The 26,345-nt window shown below is 41.2% G+C and overlaps 1 protein-coding gene across 1 annotated transcript in view; it reads right to left on the reverse strand.

Annotated features, from left to right (window-relative positions):
• Window positions 1-3,413: 3,413 nt before the first annotated feature.
• The window catches only part of zfhx3b (zinc finger homeobox 3b), a 143,627-nt gene continuing 120,695 nt past the window's right edge, over window positions 3,414-26,345 (reverse strand). The window contains exons 6-10 of the mRNA XM_052560578.1: window positions 20,008-20,141; window positions 19,354-19,554; window positions 15,750-15,873; window positions 10,182-15,653; window positions 3,414-10,053 (exon numbers count right to left, since the gene is read on the reverse strand). Of these exons, the coding sequence (XP_052416538.1) occupies window positions 8,342-10,053; window positions 10,182-15,653; window positions 15,750-15,873; window positions 19,354-19,554; window positions 20,008-20,141 (7,643 nt within the window). The 3' untranslated portion in view covers window positions 3,414-8,341. The remainder of the gene's footprint in view (window positions 10,054-10,181; window positions 15,654-15,749; window positions 15,874-19,353; window positions 19,555-20,007; window positions 20,142-26,345) is intronic.

The following is a 26,345-nucleotide window of genomic DNA, read 5'->3' on the forward strand; positions in this document are numbered from 1 at the left end:
GGTACCACCGCAGTGACCGTTTTTTTTTTTTTTTTTACCATTGTTTCTGCCACATTGCTGGTCTACCATTTTGAATTTCATCTGTTTTAAGTCCTCCTTTAAGTTTCACCTTTACCATGTTTGGCTGACATCGTTTCCAGACCATGCTGGCCAAAAGTTACCCAAATCTTGATATAACAAAACCATTCCTGTGTAAATCAAATGGATAATTCTTTGAAACTCAGTTTTTACTCAAATGTAAAAATGTTCAAAAAACATTGTTCTTCAAAGTTAACCTTGGGAAGCTAATTAAATCAGGGGCCCTGAATCAGTGAGGCGAACTCTACACCAAAAGGTCACAAACTTTAAAGAGGAAGCACCTTTGCTTAATATCAGCACTACACCCAGGTGCTAACTCAATTTCACACTCCTAAACTCAGGCCCTGTGCTCGGCTAACATTGCATCTCAGTATGCATACAAGCTGGTCCAGACTTTGAGAGGAAGAGGCTTGGGTTTTCACACTGATCCAATGAGGGCATTTTCTAATTCATTAAGGATGTTCTGTTGTGTGTTAACTAGCTCAGCATGGCCAGCTGCTCTGAAGCCACTTGCTCACCAGGATAGCTCATATCTTACACTCCTTGAACTCCTTGAGTTCAGACAGTAGGGGGTATGGAAGAGCAAAGAGGAACTGTCTCTGACTTCCTGTCTCTTAGAACTCTACACTTAGGGGCAGAAATGCATAGTATAGGGTTCCTCTGCTACACAAGCTCTAAAACAATAGAGAGTCGCTCCCATAGGCGAGAAAAATTGGAAACAGGAGGTCTGATCCGCTGCTGTGGAAATGTGAGCCGTTAGATGGTGAAAAACATGTTTTCAGACACTCGTCTAAATCCATGCCAACTGATCTCACTGTGCGCCTTGTCATTCAACACTTTGTCGAGTATCATATTCTTATGCTAAGGACAAATTGCATCTCTTCAATCAGTTTAGTAACACAGTGGACAGTGGGGGTTAACTGCAGCTCTAAAGTGTGAAATATGAATTCAAAACCATAAGTCCTTTGAAACCGTGTAATTAGGTTGGACTCTGTTCAAATCCTCTTTAAACGATTCTTTAAAAATTCAGACAATTTGCAGAACTCAAGGTCATTCTATCCCCCCTTGCTTCAACCCTTCAAACAAAACCGAAAGTGCTTCAGACGGCACAATATCAATGTACAACTGCAGCCTACAGGCAGATAAAATAGCACAGTCCTTTATCAAGGAAGACTTCAAAAAAGTGGAGCCGATGCCTTGGGTTAGCTGCAAGAGAGGCCCACCATCAACCCCTCCTGCCATATTAAAGCAGTTTTGTTTTTCAAAAGAGCATCTCATTTCATAGGGAGTTTTCCTGCATTAGAATTAAACCAATATGGTGTGAGTGTGTCACATTCCTGAGCACAGACCCACTGGCTGCTCTTCATAATCAGGGAAAATTGGTTTCAAGACAGGACAAAAAATGAGCTTCTGCAAAGTGTTCTGCACTAATGGGCACTCTGTGTGGACACTTTGAATGAAAGTAGTTCATTAAGTAAAGGAATAGTTCACCTAAATATGAAAATTCTGTTAATATTTACCCATAATGTTTTGAAGAAATGTTACTCGGTTTTTGCCTTATAACAATAGTTCAACAGCAAAATAAGTCAATTTTTGAATTTGGACACAGAGGAGGGCTACAGATCATTTGCAGATGTTAATATTATCAGCAACTAATGACTTTAAAAATTACTTTAATATGATTTAAAAACAGTCTCATGCTTTTAATACGTTTATGGTGGTTTTATGGTGCTTTTTATTCTTTTGATGTTTGACAGCCTCCTGATCTTCAGCATCTATTCCACACCACTGAGTTCAGTGCTAATATAATTCTTTTTAAATTAAGCATTCATATAAAACAGATTGTTGCAAATCAGTCCAGTGCAAGTCATTGTCATGTGTTTACCAGATGAGAATAAATGGCATTTTAGTTTGTTCTGAACAATAGCATCAAGTTAGCAGTAGCTTTTACTGTAGCTGGTGCTAGCAACAACAAAGTCATGAGTTTGATTTCGAGAGAGCAGGTAGTTGTAACATTGGTATTAACTTACTATACACTGCACTCACTTGGTATTGGAGTGTATTTTGTAAAAATAACAGACATTTTCATTGAGGTTCGTTATGTTGGAGGAAAGTGTAAATTTTGGTTGCTTTCATTATAGTTTGTATGCTTTTAGTAGGCTTCTCAATCTAAAGATGTGTGTGTATATATATATATGTGTGTGTGTGTGTGTGTGTGTGTATATATATATATATATATATATATATATATATATATATATATATATATATATAACATTTTGTAAACTGATTTTATATAATATAATAATTAATGTTATAAAGCTTTTCCGTTTGCTATTAAATTTGTTATATGACACCTTCATAGTCTAGGAGTTAGGAACCTAACATTTGTCTGTGTGACTACCGTATTTAACATCAAACTTGTTTGACATAGAAATAGAATTGACTTGGGTAACTGTGACAAAATTTCAAAGTTTAGCTGAAACACTTCCTGAACAAATGACCAAAGTGATGCACTGCAACTTGCTTTGAATAAAAGCACCTGCCAACTGAAGAAATGCAAATGTAGATTGGTTGTGTCTGATTGCAACAAGATGTGAATGTTTCTTCCAACATCCTGTCAAAAACCTTAGTTGAAAGCCATACAGAACAGGAGTTCATTAATGGACCTGAACACCAGCATTGTGAAACATCCCTGCTGCTAGTAATCAGTTCTTTTCTCTTCCAAATACTGTAAATCAAATAATCAAGAGAAACAAAGTGAGACACATGCACACAAAATACAGACATATTGTAATCAACAGCAAATACATATATGATAACACGCACAAAGGGCGTACGCAAGGGAGCTCTCATCTGATCCTGCTCTGCACAAGGCTTTGAATTAGCCTGGAACGTTGCATTTGATCCTCTGCATGAGTCAAAACTAATCTCCGAGCTCTGCTTTTAACAGCAAACTTCACTAGGAATTATATTTGATTGTAAGTCTTAATCAAGTTCAATTTGTCATAAACAGCCACTTCTAATTAGCTATGTGTCTACATATCTTGCTTAATATATTATAATTAATCACGTTCATGAATGCTCCCTAAGAGGCATTTCAATGTGACTGTTCTTGCAGAGAATACCATACCAACAAGACAATGAACTACTGGGAATGTGTGTTCGGGGGCTGTCAAATCATGTGCATGTTGCATTAGATTAATTGCAATTAGGGTTAATTAGGTTTTCAGAATCAAGCTCACGCCAATGATCAGATGAACTATGCTGCTTATTTTTGGATCCATGTGTGTTTTAATGCCAAAAATGTATCAAAAACGCCTCACACGATAAACTTTTATGCTCATACTTTTTAATGTATCACAATGAGCAAGAAACATACTTGATGAAATATTTTCAAAGGAGTATATTCAATTACCATCTACAATCAACTTAACTAGGACAACAAGGTTTTTGTGACAAAAGTTTCTCTTTAAAAGTCTGAAGTTCCATGTGGTTTATGTATGTTAGTCTCCATGTAATTTGGTACAGTTTGGAAATCTTCATCATATAATTACAGTAACAAAAAGCTAACAAGACTACAGTATAGAAAAGACATCAAGAACAACATTTTTGGTTTAACTTGCTCTTTTTGTACATTGCAAGGCTGTAAGTTCTACCCTCGGATGGGCTACCTGGAGCCACAGAGCCGTTCTTGTGAGGCTCGTCGGAGGAGGAATAATTTGAGGAGAACGAAAGAGAAAAAATATGAACAAAAAGGAAACACAAAAGCATCAAAAATGCTGTGGCACCAGGAGCCACTAAAAGATCAGGAAGCTCCAGTAGCAGTTCATCGTTGAAACTGGAGCAAATGTTTTTTTTGTTTTTTCGTTTGGTTGCTTGTTAGTTTGGTTATTAATTTTGGTTGATTCGCTTTTTTGTGTTTATCTGCTTCCTCAGGAATCACACCCAGGAAAATCCCCTCCCCTTGAACAGTAAAGTCACTCTTTATGGTGGGATGGATCCGGTCGACTCCACGCCAGAGTGGAACAACGTATCAATCACTGAAGTGGGAAGGAGGAAATGAAACAGGTAGCAACACTGTGAACTGGGAGACAACGTATGCGATTGTTTGAGTCCATCCCGTTCAGAAGTGCAGAAAATGTCTGAGTAGATGCAGAACCAGAGAGAGAAAAAGGGATAAATTCCTCTCCGTGTCACGTATGTCCACTGGTTGCAGAGTCCACTCCCGTCGGCATATAGTGTTATTTAAATAATGACTTGATATCGGGGCGCGTCGGCCCTGCCTTTGGCTCCCATGCCCAGTTTTGGTGTGTCAACAACAGCCTTCTCAGACATCTCAATGACATCTCTCAAGTTTCCCAGAGTTCATTTCTCTTTATTTCCTTCTTTGTCATTTCAAAGAAAAGTGTTGATGTCTTCTTTAAATATATCTATATCTGTATACATGTTTATTTTCACAGTGGGCAAAAGGATGACCTCTACAGCAAAACCTGTCGCTTTCGTTCTCTCTTTGCAAAATGTCCAAAAAACAAAAAAGTTAATCAAGTATCCCAATGAGAGTTGATGTATCTCAGCCACATGTTGGATTAACCACAATAAATATACACTCATCAGGGGCACCAACTAAAGATTTGCGTGTTTTCTACTGCATGAAGCTTTGGCCACATTCATATAATTAACAAAAATAATAACTGCTCAGTGCTTCGGTATCCTCTTTCGCCACATTACAAGATTATTGTGTTGTACATCAGACTTGTCAAACCCTTTACTGAAGATTCAGCTTTGCCGTTCAGTTTGTTTTGGTGCGAAATGAAAGTAGAAAATAGAATACAAAGTATAAAAACTCAGACGGATGCTGGCTCTTTATGAAACACACATACGCATACACTCGCACATACAAAGTCCATGCTGGCTGAAACAGTTGTGAGGGATTCTGCCCCACACGAGAGCCTATAAAAACGAGAACACTTTGGAAGCAAGAGATACAACTGTGTCAAGACAAACAAATATAGGAACATTGTAACACCATAAAGTGGCCAGAAAATGATAGAAAACATACAGATGTGATTTCAGTTTTAAGCTGGCATTGTAACATTAATTTATAAATGGATACCGACAAAAACAAAGGAAAATAAAACGTACAGTTATATGAAAATAAGCAAAAAGATATTATCTGAGACCAAAACTATGCAAAACATTCAAAAATAAACTATACAATATCAGACTTCTCAAAAGAAATTATGAACAATATTATAGATAACATGGATTGTGAGGATTGGATCAGCTTGCAGATCAAAGGAACCCAATTTCAATGGCATGCATACCAAAAAACACTAAATCAAATCTTGTTCTGCAAAACATTATGCTTGTTTACACACCTGGACAAGTGTGCAAATATGTTACTAAAGCCAAATACGTTTGCGCCCCCCAAAGCATCATTTACACATTTCAAAACTGACATGATTTGGAAAAGAGCAATTCTATTTATGATTAGATGGGGGCCATTCCGCTAAAATGCAACCATTTCCATTGCAATGACTTGGAGTGAGGGATCTCTTTGGACACTTCTACCTTGTCGTCATGCAAAACAAGGGACACCTAAAACAAATCCTGCTTTTCCCGGTCTTATAATGCTTTGGAATGAAAATGCCCCTTACAGACCCGCATCAGACATTTCCTGCATGAAAATGGCTTTACACCCTGCAGACAACAAATTCCCTACTTGCTTTTCCAGTAGGAGAGGTCGGCTTTGCCGAACAGCCTTTCATTCTGAGACTAGTTCTAAATCAAGAAGCACGATGACACTGGATCAGGGAAATGCGTAAGTACCAGACAGGTTGCAGTATGTACATTTTTGGTAACCACTATGACTTGGTGATCTAGTTCAAGTGAGTAAAGTCATTTAATGGCTGCAGGGATTCTGTTCACTCTCGACACATCATAATCGGGGTGAGGTGATATTCAGCAATCCATGATGGCAGAGTTACACAACAGCTTACAGTCACCTTAGAAATGGGACATAATAGACTTGTACTCAATTTGAATAAAAAGAAGCAGTCCTTGCCTAAAAAATTAAAACTCAGGTGTAGTATTTGGAATGCATTATTATTATTATTATTATTTTTTTAACAAACATTATAGGTCATTGGCTTTTAACATTGGTCTGTTCAAAAATGAAAAAAAAAAGAAGCTATAATATCCTTTGGAACATATATTCACAGTCTTCAAAGTTCCGTTTTACAACAAGAAGGGGAAAAAATGCTGCAGGGGCAGGGAAATGGTTTATTGTTTGTTTCTTTTTGTTTTCTTAAAGCTTAGCCAAAAAGCAAAAGGAACATGCATCTAGGTATTCTTCGTTTCCAAATCCACATTAGCAGCATATTTTTATTTATTTATTATTTTACAGAAAGAAAACAAAAGAAAAAAAAATGGATTTCATGTGTGACAGAAACTTCAACAAAATTTTACAAACTGCAATGGCTCTGTAACGGTGCTACTCCACAATGCAAGGACAAGGGCCCTTTTTGATTTTTGGTTTTCTTAGTATTTGACGTAAAAAAGTCACCTGTCTGCTTGCAAAGAAGCAAAAACGGCAACTCTGATGCGTACTTCTTTTATTTTAAAACTTTGTTTTCTTTCCTTAAAAACAGCAACAAATTCTCAAGTATAAAGAAGCCTCTTTTTCTCATCTTTATGCACCAATGGTGAAAGTGTTAAGTCTTTGGATTTTCTTTTTGTTTTAAAGCGTGAGAATTATTATTATTATTATTCTTTTTTCATTTTCATATATGACAACACAAAAGTTGAAATGAACATAAAAACTATAGCAGACTGCAGCCACATTACATGGAAACAAGTATCTGCTTTGTAGTGCTGAAGGAGAGGCAGTTATCTCCACATCTACAAAGGCAGGGGGTACAGAAAGAGGATAGAAAGGAGGAACAGATTGACAGCTAGAAAGAAAGAAAGAAAGAAAGAAAGAAAGAAAGAAAGAAAGAAAGAAAGAAAGAAAGAAAGAAAGAGAGAAGTCAGACAGTGGTAAGTGCACTAAGGTAACACAAATATAACTGAAACATTTTCAAACACCCCATATTTCTCTTCACTTTTGGTCAATGCTGCACCAACCAAAGGGGAGAAACCCCTTGTGACAAAGAGATTCAGTTGGGAGAACAAAAACAAGAAGCTGAGTATTGGACAGAAATAGAGTAGAGATTGTTTCCTGCTCCTTAATAATCTAGTCTATTGGAATGACCAAGACAACACCAAATGAAGCGCCTTAAAGTTGGACGATACAAAAGCTAAATGTACACAAAGATTTTTCAATCTACCATACTGTTTAAATTCATTTCCAATGCAACAATCTACTGAACACCAAAAATGTATATATCTATCATAAATACAGAAAGTTTTTTTCCTAAAAAAAAATCTTTTTCCCCCACCAAGTCTGCAATGCTGTCTGCAATGTCTGGGTAAAATGGGATAACTCTCCCATTAAAAACAAACAAACAAATAAAAATGATAAATGATAATAATTAAGATGGTTTAAAACCAGCAATGTAGCTACTCATTGAATGCCCAGAAACTTTAGTTGAGTTAGTATAATTTCTGAATACTCTCTGCCAATAAATGTCATACAAAAACACAAATGTCCATCATTTGTTTGGAACAAAATTAATAAAACAATGACTTTGTGTAACACAAGAAAAGGTTGTGAGCTGTTGACCTGAGAATAAAATAGACATTACATTATTTTTCTTTTCTTTAGCAAGCCATTGGTATCTGAATGCTTAGATAGCAAGAAAACTGTAAGACTATTCTCCCATACAGTACATACTGGCTTTATGTGACTGTGCTATTAAGCTGAAATACTTTTGCAAACAAGGGACAGCTTGTTGTCTCGTTCTTTATAAAGAGAATTGTGGGGCCATTCAAACAACTTTGAAGCAGTCCACTGCAATACAGCATTCCACTAGCAATAACCGACTGTAAACTGCTGTGAGCTCTATTCATATATTGGGAGTTGTAATAAACTAAAACCAGCATGTTGATATGGGAAAACAATCCACTAACATTTAAATTTTTGGTTACAAGCTTTGGAATTGCAGTTAGTCTTTACACATCTTTTTCTGAAATTGGTTTGTATACTTTAAACATTTTAAACATTGCTGCTTTTTTTTCTTTTGTTTTCTTTTGTCTTGTGTTTTTTTTTTCCTTTTTCTTTTTTTTTTTTTTTTTAAATATTGTTCATCACTGAAAGCTTTTACAATCTGATGGAGTCCGATCCTACACTAGCGAGATTACTACTACAACTACTGTTGTCTTTGAGACAGCCAGGCTGTTGTGGCTCCTCTGCTGGCCTGCCCAGCCTGTCTGCTGACTTCTGACTGTTGTCAGAATCAGATTCATCGGTAAAGACGTCTGTTGGTATCGAGGTCTGGACCCCTGAGGTGCTCAATGAACTTGAGGTAACCGTTGAAGGAGAAGAAACTGGAGGAAAAGAAGACAATGCAGACGAGGAGGGATTGGGCTTCCCAGCTAAAGCTCTGGAGAAAGGGGTCTGGGACCATGATTTGCCTGTAGCAGTTGTGTTGAGTGGAGTGGTTGTGAAAGAGGAGGAGGTGCATGAAGATGCAGACACTGATGAGGACGGCGTGGTGGCCCATGTTGTTGGCGGAGGGGATGGGGTGTTGTTTGAGTGAGTGGCAGACTGCGAGGTAGATGCGGTGTTAGGACTGGGGAAGCAGGCTGAAGAGTGAGGTAATAAATTAGTAGCGTGCTCTTTGGCATTTCTGGATCTCTTGATTGTTCTGTGTTTGTGCAAGGCTGAATCCAGGTGTTTACTGAGCGCTTTGTCCCCTTCTAGTGTTGTGTCACAGGCAAGGCAGTCATAGAGGCCACCTTTTGCTGCATTCCCACTGTTGGGGACCCGAAGCAACATCTCTTGCAGGTTTGCCACAGACTGACCAAAAAAACAAATTGACTTGAGGTGGCTGATAGCCGCTTCCTCCTTGCTGAACACAGCTTGACACTTGCGGCACGCCAGACGATACTGAACTTTGGGGACAATATATTGGTCAAGATGGGGGTCTGCACCTTTGCCATCCACTTCATGCTGCTCAGTGGCTAGGTTGTTGTGAGTGGAAGAGGTTTCGACTGAGGCATTGCTCTTTTGCTCCTCTGTTTTTCCTGGATCTTTGGCAGAGTCCTTACGGTCCACAGAGTTTTGTGATGTTTGGCTTGCTTTGGGTTGCTGGATCTGCTGAAGCTGCCGCTGCTGCTGCTGAAGTGCCTCCTGCAGGCTCTGCTGATATTGCTGGTAATGTTGAAGCAAAGATCCTGGTGACAGCCCCATCAGGGCCTGTGATAAAGCTGGGTTGTAGGGGAAAAGACTTTCCATGCCATACATAGGCTGAAGATATCCACCTTGAAGAGCACCTGGTATCTGAGGGGCATAATATGGAGAGAAGCCAGGCATAAAGTAGGGCAGGAACTGACTTGTTAAAAGAGCTGTTGGATCTGAAGCTAAAGCTGCTTGAAGAGCTTGAAGTTGGGCAGTATCGACCACATACTCCATACCAGGTGTTGGCATCGAGGTGGCCGGAACAGCAGTGTCTGGTTTTTCTTTCTTGGCACTGGCAGCAGAAGTGGAAGGAGTGGGAGTACCCCCAGCTGAGGATGGTGTGGGGGGCTTCTCAGCCTTCTCCTTGGGTTTCTCTTTCTCCCTGGCCCTCTCAGGATCACGATCTTTGGGAGCATCAGGACGAGGGCCTTGCTGAGTCATCAAAGAGTTTGATGTAGAGGTGGGGGTAGGGCTTGAGTGGGTGACAGATGTGCTGGCCTGAGCTGGGCTGGGCGAGGCCAATGAAGATGAGGAAGGGGTCTTGTTGGGTAAACCAGATGTGGGGAGACTAGGTGAGGGTACACTGGCACCAGGCATGTTCAGGAGGTTCGGAGGTTTTGGAGGGGTTAAAGCTGCAGAAATTGACACAGAGAAGCAAAACATGATTTATGATTAATGTTGCAATATACATCTGAGAGTTAGTAGTTATCATATTTTAAAAGTCTCACACTCATACTAGAGACATAATTTGAAGACATACCTGAGTTGGATGAGTTAAAGCCTGGTATGGAGGGACCACCAACACCTGGCAGGAGAACAGGGGGGATCCCCTGTAAATTTGGATATCCTGACTGAAGGTTCAAGGCTTGCAAGGCAGGTGTGTCAAACATCCCTTGTTGCTGCATGGCTTGTTGTTGTGCTAGTCCCAGGACCTCATTTGCTTTCTTGATACGATCCATCTCCTGCTGTGCCATCAGCTGACGAACCGTAGCTGGATCAAAGTACTCTTTCTCTTTATCGAGTTGACTTCCAATGGTATCCTTTACTTTGGAGATGTGTTGCTGGGAAAAGATGTGGTCTCGCACTGAGAGGCGAGCACTGTATTTAACACCACACAAAGAGCATTCTGTCTTAGGTCCCTCGTAAGAAGTCTGGTTAATACCAAAGTGCTTAGCCATGCTGAGCTTTGCCTTCTTTTCCTTAGCACGAGCATTTTGAAACCAGACCTGAACAACTCTCTTTGGAAGTCCAATGTCATTGCCAAGTACCTCACACTCCAGCATGGTTGGAGTCCTATAATCATTGAAGCAGGACTTGAGCACCTTAAGCTGAAGATTAGTCATCTGTGTTCGGAAGCGCTTTTGACCAGGTCTGTCTCCACTATCAATGCTTCTGCTTCCAGAGGCCCCTGGACTGGGTGAACAAGGGTCGGCCAGACTAGATGTTTCACTGTAGTCTATTATATTTTCATTTTCAAAGTCTTTTGTGTAGAAACTTGTTGCAGGGCTCACCAGTCCTGAGGACATCTGTTCATCATTCTCAATGGAGAAGACTGCGCCCCCAGATTTAGAGAGAAAATCTCCACTATTATGGCTGTGCTTTGCATCAGCACTGTCATTGTCAACGTTTGCCTCATCACCTGTGGTAGTGTCAGTGATGGCTGTATTCACAGAAGAACAATCATCATTATCAAGTTTATTTTGATCAAAGTTTGTGTTAACTGAGGAAATGGTTGGGCTTTCAAACTCCTCTGCTCCCTCAACCTTAATAGATGTTGGGCTCAGGAGAGCTCTGGGGGACAAGTCCATGCTTTTGCTCACAGGTGACAGCGATGAACTTTGCGCATCATTGTTAGACTGGGCAAGATGAGCATAGCTGGAGATATCCAAAGGATCCATTTTCAACTGCATGGCCTCCTGTTCAGATAGCAGACCAGAAAGCGCTAGGTTGTAACCAGCACGTTTAGCCTCATGCCAGTGGCGTGAGCGAATATGGGCCTCGAGGGCAGTTTTAGCTTTGAATAGTGCTCGACAAAATGGGCAGCGGCGGTGAGCTTGAGCCGGCCCAACAGCCCGAAACTGACCTTTTCTTTCTCTGGCTCTTGTGTTTTGGAACCATACCTGTACCACTCGTTTTTTAAGCCCCACTTCATGGGCAATGTGGTCAAGCATTTTACGAGTAGGATTGGAGTCAAGCAAATATTTCTGGTACAGAATCTCTAGTTGCTCTGGTGTAATAGTGGTTCGGAGGCGCTTGTCTCGTTGCGGTTCCTCTCCACTATTCATGCTGTCACTTTCTCCTGGACTAGTTCCTGCCTTTTCCTCCAATTTCCTCTTCAGGGAGTTCATAGTGGATGTGGGTGTTGATGGGGAGGTGGCAGAATTGCTGGACATTTGGGGTATTGCTCCTGCAAGGAGCTGGCTAGCAAGCAGAGGATTGCTAGGATCAAACAACATGAAAGACATGTCCATTGGGCGATCCAAAAACTGAGGATGAATGAACTGATTTTGGACACTCAGGAAATGCAGTTGCTGGTGTTCCTGCCAGTGTTCAAATGAAGGGAATGCAAGTTTGCACTGTTCACACTGGTACGGGATCATTTGCTGGGCCAACTGCTGCTGTGAGGCAGAGGTTAAATGAGCATTAAGGGCCATGTGGGAACTCTGGGAGGTCTGACTTGTATGTGAAATGGAGGGACCACTATGCTGTTGCTGTTGGGAGAGGGAAGGTGAAGAAAGCTTTGAATTCTTTGAGACTGTATGTGTCTTCTCCTCTCTTTGTGGTCTCTGCTGTGGAGTCTCAGATGGATGAATGGTTTCCTGTTTCAAAGATGTTTGCTCTCTTTGGCCCAATGATGTTTCTGGAGAGTGTTTTGATTTTTCATCAAAATAGTTTAATGTGTGAGCTGGTGTAGGCTCTTCCTTTTCAGATGATGTGATCTGAGAAAATGCAGAGGATGAAGGAGGAAGAGGGCAGAGGCTTGAGGATGAGGGAATTGGTGTTTGACCTGATGACCCAGAGAGAGTATAGTATTCATGAGAGAGATCCACAGAGTCCTCATTTAGACTGTCATACTGACCGTCTTCCTCCTCGTCTTTGTAACAGAGCTTCTTTTGGTGTTTAATTAGGTCAAATATGCGCTGGAAAACCAGGCTGCACTTCTTGCATTGATAGTTTAAGTTGGTAGTACGAATGTATCGGTCATTGGATAACTCGCGTCGGTCACCTTCTTTCCCTCCTTCTCCCTGGTTCTCATAATTTTTACGGGCTTTCTGTCTAGCATTTTGGAACCAGACAACAATGACTCGAGTTGGAAGGCTCAGAAGATTGGACAACTGCTCAAATTCATCATCTTTAGGATAAGCATTAGCATCAAAGAAATCTTGCAGCACCCTCAGCTGGTAGTCTGTGAACCTTGTCCTTGAGGACCTCTTATTTCCAAATGATTCCTGCTTTTGAGGCTCAGGGGAGGGTGGCTTTGAATCAATTTTGGTTTCTTCAAGAGTTGTAATAGGAGGGTTGTTAAAATTATAAGGTGAGTCTTTGTTGCGTTGTCGCTCTTTAAATAGTGTATTGCGGAACCAGTGCTTGATGACTTTCTGGGGGAGTCCTGATTTATCTGCCATTTCCTTAATTTGTTCCTCGTTGGGAGAGTTGTTGATGTCGAAATACTGGCGGAGCACCCTTAGCTGGTCATCTGTGATACGGGTGCGGGGTCTCTTATTCTGTTGCTGCAACATGGCGGGGGTAAGCTGCTGTTGGTAGAGCTGGGCCAGATCAGTGGCCAGACTGGGCTCCACAGCTGGAAGTTGGGCAGGAATCTGAGAAGGTAATGACTGGAGTGACATGGGCTGCATCATAAGTGGAGAGAAGAGAGGCAGATCCATCGGCATTGTAATTTGGGCCAGTGTAACTGGAGGCTGAGGAGTTGGAGCAGTTGGTGGTGTCAGGTTAGGAGCAGAAACGGGTATATTTGGTGTTGGTGCTCTCTGAGGAGGTGGAGGTGGGGGTGGGGGTGGAGGTGGTGGAGGAGGTGCAGTAGCTTCGGGTGTCTGAGGTCTCAGTGGGTACAGCTTGTCATATTGTTCCCTGTACTCTTTGGCAAATCTCTCTAGGAATCTGAACGGAAAGAAAGCCTGGTGGATATGCTCCTGATGACTCTTGAGAATCAATATGTTGGAAAAGAGCTTACCACAAGACTCACACTCCAGTTTCTCTAATCCTTCAATGGGGTCAACTACTCTGGTGATACCAGCTGGCCCACTGCATCCTGACAGAGATCCTGTAGGCTTTCTTTGTGCTTTTTGCTTGTTCTCATTGTACTGAATTACTAACTCGAAGCCAAAATTCTCCAGTAGGGCTTTGGTGGCATTCCCTCTGGCATCTGAGGCAATCCTTGGAGGAGGAAATCCAGAGTCATGGTTCACATTTACAACAGCTTGAGGAGGATCTTTCTTATCTTTGGTCTTGTCTGACACATCTTTTGGAACATGATCCTCAGCTTTATCACTTATTTCTTTATCCTTTGGCAGCTCTCTTTCTTTCTCAGTGTGAGGAGATGGCTTTGGCTTTTTATCTACAGGGTGAGAAAGGCCACTGTGCTGAAGTAAAGCCATTTGGCTCGATCCTTGGGAGTGGGAATGAGATTGGTGCTGTTGCTGAAGGTGGTGGTGCATAAGCTGTTGTTGTAAGCAGCTCTGCTGGGCTTGCTGGGCAGAGTTTTTCTGTTCTTCCAACAGTGAAGCAGCAGATCCACTCAGGTTCAATGAAGAACTGCTCGGGTTCATCTCTGGATTCAGTTGAAATTCTGCCCCAGGAATGTAAAACGGAAAGAGCAGTTGCTGTTGCTGAAGAGGGAGAAGAGCATCTGCTGTCATAGGGAAGTGCTGGAGAAGAGGGTTAAAAAGCTGGGACTGAAGGAGAGCAGCCTGCTGGAGCTCTTGTTGGAACTGAGCTTGTGCCTGTGCCTGAGCCTGGGCAAACTGCTGCTGCTGTTGCTGGAGCTGCTGCTGATGACCCCTCGAGGCTAGCATATCTGCAAATTTCTTCTTTTTCACTTCGTGATTCTCAGAGGGAGAGGGATGACAGGCTGAGTTTCCCAAATTATCTACATTGTGAGAATGACTTGACAGATGATTACCTCCCATGATGCTCTGTGCTGTCTGAGCTCCAGCTGGAGAGCTGCTGCTGTTGTTGGAGCTGGTAGTTGAGTTAGTGGCTGGGATAGGGCTTGGGGTTGAAGTGCTATTGGAAGTGCTTCCACTTGGGCCACTACTGCTAACAGCACTAGAAGTGCCACCAGCTGCTTCAAGCTTTGCTGCCCTGGCCTTGGTTTGATGAAGAACAGAGCGCATATGAATCTCCAGTGTAGAGCTCTGGCTGTATGCTACATTGCAAGTACTGCACTTGAAGGGTTTATTATCAGGGCTGCTGGTAGGCTCTGGCTGACCGGTGGTAGATTCCTGAAGAGCCCTTTTGACTTTGTGTAAGTGAGACACAGAGTTGTAGTGTACAAGAAGAATATTCTTTTGGGTAAATGACTCTTTGCAGACTGTACACTTGAAAGGACGAGACGGATCTAGAAACTTCTCCATAGTAAAGTTGGGGCCTTTCCTAAATGGCAGGGCTCGTTTGGGTTCAGATCCAGAATCTTCTTGCAAAGATCCAGAGTCACTGCCAGTTGGGCTTTGCTTTTCCTCTGGGTCACTTTCATCTCCCTCTTTCTCATCATCAAGAAGAGCTCCCTGGTCCTCCCCAAGTGAGGGATCACCCATAATCATTAGGTCTCCATTCATCAGTAAACCTCCATAGAGCTGCTGGATGTCAGCTTCACTCAACTCCAAATGACTGGTCTCCAGATGCTTCTTAAGTGCCTGTAGGGTCCTGAAGCTGCGCTGGCATAAACAACACATTGTAGCTGCTCTGATTACATGGTATTGGGAATGCAGCTGAAGTTTCTCTATTGTCTTGAATGCCAAACTACACTGGTTGCAGCGATATTTGTAGACATGACGATCAGAGACAGGCAGTTGGGGCCTTTTATTGTGGACCTCATTGAAGTGCATCTGAAGGGCATTGGAGGATTTAAAGACTTTGTTACAGCCCTTTTTCCAGCAAAGAAAACTGGTGGAATCATCTCTTGCAGGCTGTTGTTCCTCAAGAGGAGACTTGCGAGCTTCAGCAATGTCTGAGGCCAGACAAACTCCTTTTTCAGGCTCAACATCTGCCACCTCTGCAATCAGAAAAATAACACACATTAAAATTCTGACAACAAAAACATATTTGTGTGTTTTTAAAATGTTTGTCCTCAATTGCACAACATTCTAACCTGTTTGTTTCTTAATCTCATCAGAGTTTGAGTTGACGATGGGCTGAGTTGTGGTTTGAGTATCTTTCTCTGGTCCAGGGACTGGTATGAACATGCTTGCTGGCAGTACTTCTGATGCTGCCACCTGGAAAAAGAAAAACATATTATTTGTTAGGTTAATTATAAGCCTTAAACAATAGCATCTTGATAAACATAGAACATCTAAAATTAATGTAAAAAGGACAAGGCAAGCTTGCACATTTAAAACCAAGAAAATGTCTGCATTGTATACAGTAATCCTTCATTGTAAACAAAAATGTGTAAAATAAAAAGATTCATATGAGGTGGTACAGGTGAGATATGTGCTATAAACATAAAAATAATTTGACAAGATAATCATATTATTTGAACTGGACACAAACACATTTACTGTCCCCCTCTTTCACACAGGTGACTTAATTTGCCATCCATGGAATTTGCACTTTGATGACTGAAGGTGTTTTGTCATGCACTGCGATAGTTCTGCAGCTGCAGCCAATTAGTATGATGGGCTGAGTGGTCTACCTTGGCCAGTTGAAAAGCTTGTTAGACAGCCTAATTAAATAAGTCTTCCACCTCATAAAATGTGCTTTTCATTCCAATAGAAAAGCATGGTGCAATGGTGAAATTCTATCATTCAGCCAGGAATTCTGGGTAATGCAACAACTGTCAATTTCTGGGTAATGATCAGCACTCTTAATTTAACATACAGCACTCATTAATATGTTTTCCAGCAAACCAGCATATATTAATCTAAACAATTATGCTAATGATTACTTGAAAACAAAGTCATTAATAAAAAAATGCAGATACATTTAAATGTAGGTAGATGGCAAGCAGCATGTTTTTTTAGTCAATTTAATTAGAAAATTTAAAGTAGCAATGAATATTGTTGTGATAAAGGAGCACCAAGGTTTGCTTGGCACTTCAAAGGTTGAAGTTAATCAAGTGTGAATGACAGCTACCTCCCTTCTATCTTTTAAGTGCACATGATTCTCCATGCTCTCACTCACTCGCTATCTTTCTCTTTCTCAGAATAATAATAAAAAACAGATTCATTAACAGGATCCTATTTAACAATAATCAGTGACTGAGATTAGAAAGGGTTGGGAGATGAGCCACTGTGTGCTTCACCTTCCTTCAATTAACTCCCCAAACTGAATAATCAAACTCACTCATCATGCATTTCAATATCCCAATCCCACAAATATATCCCCCTTCTCTCTCGATCTCTCTGCATGTATAAACTGTTCATCCCTTGTCTGAGCCCTTGCAAACTCTGTGCCTCAATTCTATGTTTCTTACACCAGATAGCAGCTTTATATCATTATTTTTTTTAAACAAAAACTGAACTGTAGATTGCATAAATTCCTTCAAACTTAAATTATAAAATTAGTCAAGCTATTAAAGTAATGTTAACCAAAAATGACTATTTTCCTAGTAAGAGAGATCTAAGCAAACATAGTATCATTACATGGCTGTTTCTGAGATCTGAGAGATGGAACTGTTTTATACTGAATTTAGAAACTAATCACAGCCAGCAGCTTTAACTCAGTGCCATCAAATACAGAATGCCACCCAACCTCACGTCTCTGAGGTTGAAACACAGAAAAATAGTCAGTGAACCAGAGCCTACCATAAACATCTGGTTACTGCAATCAAAATCACACTGGGCAAAATGTAGCCCTTTTTTCTGCTTTTTAGCTTCCTCACCATCACCCACTCTCCTCCTAACTAAACGTGTTAAATGATTGTGACCAGTATGGAGAATTTCAGAAACAAAACATGCCTGTGATTAACATTACAAAGTGGACTGTTTCTAGACAACTGCATCATTAGGCAAAGAGCGCCGAGTGCTGAGAGTATCCCAAGGTCACTTTTAATTTGGACCGTCTAATTGGCAAACATAGTTCCAAATGGCTATCATCTAGCCAGGCTCAGAATTAATGAAGCACAATTATTTTCATTACCCCTATCTTAGACAGACAGAACATTAGACATAGAATGAGGGAGCGAGTGAGGGAGAGCGAGAGAACAGGAAGAAAGAAGAGGTGGGGTTAGTGGAAGAGAGTGCATCTTTATGCAATGTTTGCAAGAAATAAAAGTCACCTGATTCAGAATTCATTAAGCTTGTCTGTCTGACATGAGGAACAGGATGACTCTCGTTACTTGTAAAAAAAGATTCTAGTTTTAATGTGCATTGTATTAGCTCAGTTTCTATCATGCACCGCACTTGTACAGCACTCGGTGTGTTATTACCTCTATAAAAGAAAAAATATTGCTGTCTGGCCTCTACTAATGTGTTCACCATTTGCTTTCGGGCTGGGGGAGTGGAGGTGCCTTCACAGAATTAAGAGTGATTGGCCAAGCAAGCAATTCAAACACCACAGGCAAACTTACACATAATTATTTCACTGCTTAAATTCAGTGCAAGAAAAAAAAAAAAAAACACCCATGAAAGCAGGGTAGTCTCAGTAGAAGCCGAAATGGAATAAGGTGAGTATTCTCAGAGGGACCAGGCAGACTAGGCTTCTTGAGGCCTGAGCGCTCTGGGACTAGAGAGGTGGAAATAAGGTAAAGAGATGATGTAAGTATTACTGCTTCTAGTGAGTGCCTGGAATACAAATGACCTTAGTAATCACAAGAGGCTTTTATAATTTTTCCACTAAACCGAGAACATTTCTTCTAAAGTTAAGAATTACAATATTCATCAACTTTCTACAAACCAACTGTTTCTTCTAATCAGTGCTGAAATTAAATATAGAGCAAAAGTCTAGTGCTTGGCAGAATTTTTTGCATGAGAAGACCCTAGCAATGCGTCTCTTCTAGAGTTTCAGAGATCTCGACAATGTCACGAAATGTGCTCTGATCTGCCAAGATGATGTCTCTGATCAAAAGTGAGATTTTTTTTCACCAGAAACTCAAACATTTGAAACATAACTGAGTTCTCCATTAAGTCCCTTGAGGTAAAAATGAGCAAAAAAACTTTTGGGAATGTAACCTTGTAATAAAACAGGGAAATGATATTGACCATAATAATACCTAACCAGTGTTACTCATAGCCATGTTCATGCGTTTGCCTTGCACAACTCATTTTCTATATACAGGATTGCCAAGGGCCATATCACAATGAGCAGTTTCCTTCAGCAATTTTAATAAAGCCTTAAAATGTCACATTTTCGACAGAAGGAAAGAACCTTCAGTCCACAAAGGCAGAGTGAGCGAGAAACTGTGAGTCATTTGTGAGGTTGATGTCTGACATGATGATTACTACTGAACATGACAGTTAAGGCCATGTTGCATTTGTGTAAAAAGCATATGGCCTTCACACCACACAACAGAAAGGCAGTGAGGTCTCACATAAAAAACAAAAGATCGCAGAGAGAAATTAACTGGGCTTAATAAATATCCATCCACTAGACAGACTGAATGGGAAATATTTAATAAGGTTCTTTTGGCTGTGTAAGTAAATAAACTTGGTTGAATGTCTTGGGTGTTCTTTAAGGGAAACAAATGCATGCATATGAAATGGAAGGTGAAGTCTACTGTGATCACTACCCCTAAACACTCTTCTGCAGTAACTTACTGTGGCAATTAGCTTGTCGACGCAGTCTGGTGCCACACTGTGGAGGTGAGTGAGATGGAACTGCAGGTGGACCTTGTTGTTGAGCATGTCCTGGCACAGCGGGCAGCGGAACATGGGCTGCACTGAGTGCTGCGTCATCACGTGCATTCTGAGCCGGTTCAGATCTGTGTTGCTGAACTTGCAGTAGGGGCACTGGTACATCTATACAATAACGAGAAGGTCGAACAAAAAACATTATTTTCTTGAGAAGTGTGGTAAAATCAAGGGCAAAGCAAGGCTCGTCTGTCTCCCACACAGTGAGGAGTGGGCTACTCTGAGAGGTAGACACTTCAAAGAGCTCTCATCTGTCAAATTTCATATTGATTTTTCACCTTTTGCACAATTAGCACTGCAAGAGCAGCAGAAAAGATGGAGAAATATAATATTTTTAGAAAAAAAAAAATACATGCATAATTTAAAAAGGCCAGCTACATTCTACTACTCTATATTAAAAAGGGCTGAAAACAACATCCTTGGATATTTTGTTAATTAATGGGTACAGTTAATGAGACCTACATGCCTGGGGATTAGATACGGTCTAACTGAATCTACTTCACAAAAACAGACAGAGAGAATTCTAAATGTTTTGCAGAGGCTGTAGATTTTCCTCCATACCTGCTCTCCAGTGCTCTTCTCAGCGGTCCTGGGTCGTTTCGACGAGAGGGGGCTTTCTGCTGCCTCGGACCTTGAAGAAGGCCGCTTGGAGGGGACCGGGGAATCCGTCTGATCCCTCTCCGATTGGTTGGATGCTGTCACAGACACAAGAAGAAGCATACTTGTCAAAACACATCACCAATTTGGCAGTCAGGGCATGCAATCAATCAATAAGCCAGCCTTTACAAAAATGAAACGCAGTAAAACTGTAGTTTTGTCTCATAAAATGATGCTGTACTGCACAATGAAAAAAATTTATCACGGTTAAAATGGCTTTTATGAAGCCTGCTATGCTGAGCTTACTAGTGGAAGCAGACTAAAATGAAGACGTGGTAATAAATTAACTTGCTAATGTTGAAACAAAGCATAGTACGATGCATTTAGTTTGATGATACTCAAACAACACGTGAAAATCTGATATTCATACACTTTTGTGTAAAAGTGAGGTAAACAAATGATGATCATTAACATTCATGTGATTCAAATATGGTGTCATATTACCATGCAATATGCTGTAATATCTTCACTTACAATATTGATCACATGTAAAAAACTGGATGCAGTATTAAAGCAGTTTTTAGTATCAATGTTGCCACACTCACGGCGTAATTAAGAAATTCCAGTCACTTTTTGTTAGGAAGTGAGTTGCATGTCTTTCTAAACTGTAATATATAGGCATTGAACAGGTAACAGCCAGGCCGGCGGATTGCTAAGGCAGGCTGCTCCCCCTCCAAACCAATGTAGTCTTTTAACCGCTCCTCCCATGGCACTTAGAAGATGCAGTGCGCCATGCTTTGACAGCTCGTCTCTTCCTATGTTGGATGTTTAGGACATCAGACATTGACACAGACATCTAATCAAAACATTAGTTTGCCACAGTGAGCAGCTTTAGGATGCATGCTCTCTCAGATGAAGCCATTTGAAGTGTGGCTTCAGCGAAGGGATTCGCCCAACTTGAAAAGAGTCAAAAATACCACAGGCGGCTTCAAAATGTATCAAGAAGAAAGAGTTCTGTTCTGGTTCCTTTTTCGATTCTTTTTCCTTGTTTATTTGCACTTCTCGTTGGAATACAAAATTACATTCCCTACTTATTTTGAGTTTCATGTTACATTTTGCTATAGTTTTTAAGAAAAGATTCTTCGCAAACTATCAAAATATGTAAGCCGGTTGCTAATATTGAATCTATTGCTATTTGCGTGGCTCATTCATTTCTAAAAAACAAAACTAGCTACCTAGCTAGCTAACTAGAATACATGGATAAAACAAAGTTGAATAAAGCAAACTAGAGGTGGCAACAGATAGTAATATCAGAGTGCATGATAAAAATAAAAAGCTTGTATAGAAAATAAATCCACTAAGTCATAGAGGGGTCAAGAGAACACACTGTTCACGCTGCTAGGGGAAATAATTCACAATGAAACTTAAGACGCTCTCTCTCACCAGCCCATAACGAGGCCATAAAGAGTTAAATTTGGCATGATTTGTCCAGTCCAGAAAGGGCAAATTGAGAGCAGGGGATTGTGGGGGTCAGTTTAAACTGGGCTGACGATGTTTCTTGGGCAGACATTAAAATGTCAGGTCCAATCAGGGCAGGGCAGCTGAGCACTGGCTTTAGTGGGGGGCCCTACTTGGGGGAACGCTGCCTGCTGTGGCTCCTAGAAACTCCCCCAATCAGCCAGTGCTGCCCTATTAGGTCCAGTCATAGCCAATCCCATTAGACACATCCACCAATAAACAAAGCAAATGTTAAACAAAGGAACCTCCCATTTGTTGCCATTAACCTCTACTCTCCATCTGGGCACTTCCTCTTTACTGCACTGCTCTTGGATGTCCCTGTGCCAGTCCCTTGACATTTCTTAGCCCATGTATCATCTGCCTGCCAAATTATTATTAGTTTTTTTTTTTTTTTTCAGGTGCCTCGAAGGTTCTTGGATCAATATACTTGGTAACCCAAATTTTCCACCAAAAACAGTTGTAGTTATTTTTACTACAATAAAACAGTGGAAACATGGTATTAACCACCATTCTCGCCAAACACATACTGCTAATGTTTTTTAAAACGTAAGCTATACATTTAACAAAAACTGCAGTAGCTGTGGTATTTTGGTGGTTACCATGGAAAATTAAATTTGCTATGGAGGTCAGGATAGAGAGTATACTGTGAGTAGGCAAAGTAGTTTAAAACACAGAACACTTTAGCTAATGCTAATACATGTAAATAAACCAAAAAAACAATTGCCTGTGACTCTAAGTATGATTGAAAAAGGGCTAAGTACACTATTTGAGCATTACTTGTAATATTTTTCATTGTAAATTCTGTCTAATAGACAATTGCAAATGAATAACATGAGGTCAGGGGAGCAGCTGCCTGCCGGAGGCCTGCAGCACGTGTGGAGGGGAGGGTGGCCCGCTGCCTCTGGGCACAGCCGCACCTCGTCACGCCCAGTTAGGACTCCATAAATCTGATCAATTGTTTGCTTTTAAAAAGCCCCAAAAACCCACTTCTGCCACCAAACCCCCGTGACTAAAGCCCAGCTACCGTATCCTGTTTTCTGTTGTCAAGAGATGGAGGGAGAAAGCGGGGAAAAAACATCATCACAGTGCACGCTGGAACAAAATGGAGACCAATAAACTGGGACTTGTTGGCATGAGCAATGTGTGTGTGTTCGGCACGGTTGGGTGGCCACAGGAACATGCCTCAACATCTGAGCAGGTCAGATCCATTATTAGAGACCATGACCAGAACCTGAGGGCTGGGGTTTCTCTTTCCCTCCCCGGTCTCTGCTCATGAACCTGGCTTTGTGTGTTCACTGTGTACTAGTGGTGGACCAATATGGGTTTTTGAAGGCCAAATCATTAGAGCAGGCTATTGTGTATTTAATAAAATAAAAAAAATGTAAAAAAGCATGCATACATACTGTGGGATTAAAAATTTAAGGATCTGTCTTAGATCTACAATCGAAAGACAAAGGCAGTGATACATTGTAGTTTATATGCATTTAGGGGGCAGTGCTTACAATGGAGGCAAAGCACCTGGGTAAAGACCTTAAAGCATAGAGTTTCAAACTGTTATCATACAAATTTCGAAATGATCATAAACAGTCTTTAAATGGCCAAATATTAGCCCACACAAATAATCTCAAAATTGCAAAATATCAACCTAATGTGTATTTATAACATAACTAATATTCAGTATATTTCTAAAATTGATTTTTCCCTCACGGAAACATTATTTATTTTAATTTTTTTCTGGAGGTATTTTCTTGTTTTTACAGCCACGTGGTTTTTAACAGGCAGGAGTGGGAACTATTTTAGCCTGCCTGTGTGCAATTCTCGCCCCCTGTGCCTTTTTTCAAAACCATCCTAATGTAGTATCTGTAAATCTGACCTCAATTCTACCATTCACCAGCAGACCGCGCTTGCAGCAAAACCCACAGAGACAGCGACAACGCCCCAACTTTCATTTGACATCACAAAAGCCAAAGGAGAAGCAGTGAAAAGAGTCTTAAAAGTCAATTAGGTGATTATTTATTCATGGGCCTTTTCCGTAAGCAGGAGGTCTTTGTTCTGGATTGTCCCGTAAGTGAATTGGACTTTGGCACCTTCTCTCAACCCCTGGAGCTGAGAAGCATTTCCCAGTCAGCCAGAGAAGGCTGTCAGTGCTGAGTGCTAAGCCTCTAAATCAAAGATGTAAAGCACCGCAGAAGTATAAGGTTGACACAAGCATGACAGCAGTAACGCAACGCAAGTCCTGCGTCACTGAAAATGTCCACAAATGTAAGCACAGCTGCCATCATATCATTACCCAGGTGTCCTTAGGAAGTCATCTCCAATGAGACTAACTGGACGCTAAAAGTGGGCGGACAGGGAAGGAGCAAAAAAAAAGATTTCTCCTGGCATATGGAGTGCAGCATGTGCATTTGCAAAAACCTAACAGAGTTCTGGAGATGAGCTCCCAGGAAGGCACTGGAAATGCCAAGTGGTCTTTACCTTATCCAGCACACCTCACCACTTTGCAACAAAAGCATCAACTTTTGGTGGTTTATGATGGTTAGATCAGTTTGGTCCAAAGGTGATCAACAAGCATGGTCCTTCAGGGTAACTAGCTGGTTAGACAACAGCATCCCATGCTTCTCTTTTCATGGGTTCATATCTATTTCTCCGTTCTCTCGTTTGTCCTGCTTTTGTCCCTAGACCTTCTCTCTCCGCTCCTCATGACAGTTCTCCTTCCAGTCCATTAATACGATGAAGCGGTCCAACTCCCCAGTGTTTTAAGTCATTCACTTTTACCAAGGCTAACAATGACTGAATATTATCTTTTTCTGCTCATTCCCTCCCCCCTTTCATCCCTCCTCTTTTTAATCTGCAGGCCGCGTCGGTGCCCTGAGCAACAAAGGGCTATATTCCATTTCACCTCATATTTCTCAGGTAATTACTCTGCATCAATTAATTTCAAATAAAGAAAATTACAACCAAAGCCTAACGCCAACGCCACTCCATATTGCGGCTTATCATATAACAGTTCCCTTGGTGTATAACCCACTATTAAATGAAAGGACCACCTCCATGGCTCTGCAAAGGAAGTGCCCATGTAACCCCACAGGCGCGACTGCTACAAAGACAAATTTAAAATGAAGAAATTAAAAGGAGATATCAATTAGTGGATGTGTTATTAATCTTCTGATAGCTAGGCGGGAGCTAACGCTGCAATCACCTTTAGAGGACATATACGCACTGACACACATACATGCAACCCTCTCTCTCTCAGGACGGCATGCCAATTAGAATACAGGGAGTAAAGCTCATAAACACACTTCTCTGTGAGTGCTGGCTCACAAACAAGGACAATTTATAGCCTATTAGTCCGCAAGACAAAAATAATTTTCATTTAAGGGATGACAAGCTTTTAAAGGACACAATATGAATATGCAAACACGTCTGTTTTTTTTTTTAAAACGGCTTTGATTGATGCTTCTTTTTCGGAGAGAGGGTCTTAGGAAGAACTTCAGTGACATGCTTTTCAGATTGTTTCACTACGCGGTAAATTCATGTTAAGACGCCGTCCGGATGATGCAATAAATATGGCATCATAAAAATCATGACATTTTTCATTCGTATATATACCATTTCTTCAGTGTTATTCACGCAGTCAGCTGACAAGCTTGACAGCTACGGTTGCATTTCCTACGATTATAACATGCCGCGGTTAGAGCTCCTGCCTATACACAACAACTCCTGTAAAATCTATTGATGGACATCAAGGCCATGAAATAATGCTGGAGATGGAAACAGATCTGCTTGTAATAAACTTCCTCTGCTTCCAGGGGGTGCTAATGTTCACCTTGCAGTCGGAGGACAATTATTTAGCCGTCCTTCTCAATGTTGTCACTCCTGACTTGTTCAAAAGAGACCCATCAGATGAGCCACGGCTTGACTACGGCTAGGTTCTAACACGCTCAACCTGAGAGTCATCTGCGAAGCAGGTTTCAACACTCGGTGTTCGCATGACTAGGATGAGAGGAAAAACTAATGAGAGGCCCTAATAACAGCCCGCGCAGACAGGGTGACTCAAATCCGCTCGGATGCGTGCCTTGAAATAACAGGTTAGCCAGGAGTCCAGCGGCTCACCGTTGACGCATTCTCAGACAATCTCCAGCCAAAACAAGAGCGCCTCTGTTTACTAAAAGCATTCCAGCTCTTCCCAGGCAGAGTTCAGAAAGCCTCTCGTCTCACGCCGCTCTGGCCGTCAATCATGAAAGCGAGTTCTAAACACGATTAGAAAAAGAATATAAAAGAGCTTCCATTAAAGCAGCACCAGTATCTTAGATCAGAACACCGCCAGGTTTCACTCTTCCACCCCCGTCACTCCTTCCTCCCCTCTCCACCTCTCCTCAGACATCAAACAGCACCCTAGACCTGGCTTCCTAATGCACGCTATTTTTAACTAAGCGTTCCTAATAAGCTGCTGGGAAGCCTGTAAATTTTTCATATGCAAGCACATCTTTCCTTTGTGAAAACACAGAAACACACTTATTTGGTGATTAGCAACTGACAGGGGGAGGAAAGGAATTGAATATTCTTGTATGGAATCGCATGCCTTTCAGATAAAGACGCAGGGCTCCTAATGCGCAGAGTCGTCTTCTTCGGCACCACAGGTAACGGCTGAATTATTAATCAAGCAGCTCATTTTAATGCTTTTTAAAGTGCTTTATTTTGATGTGTTAAAATATACTTTTAGCCATTTTCAGGCAAGCGATGCATATCATTATTTCTCCCCATCGAAGCCGAGTGGCACTCGC

Source organism: Carassius gibelio, chromosome B7 (genome assembly GCF_023724105.1).
Source record: "Carassius gibelio isolate Cgi1373 ecotype wild population from Czech Republic chromosome B7, carGib1.2-hapl.c, whole genome shotgun sequence".
NCBI classification, from domain to species: Eukaryota; Metazoa; Chordata; class Actinopteri; order Cypriniformes; family Cyprinidae; genus Carassius; species Carassius gibelio.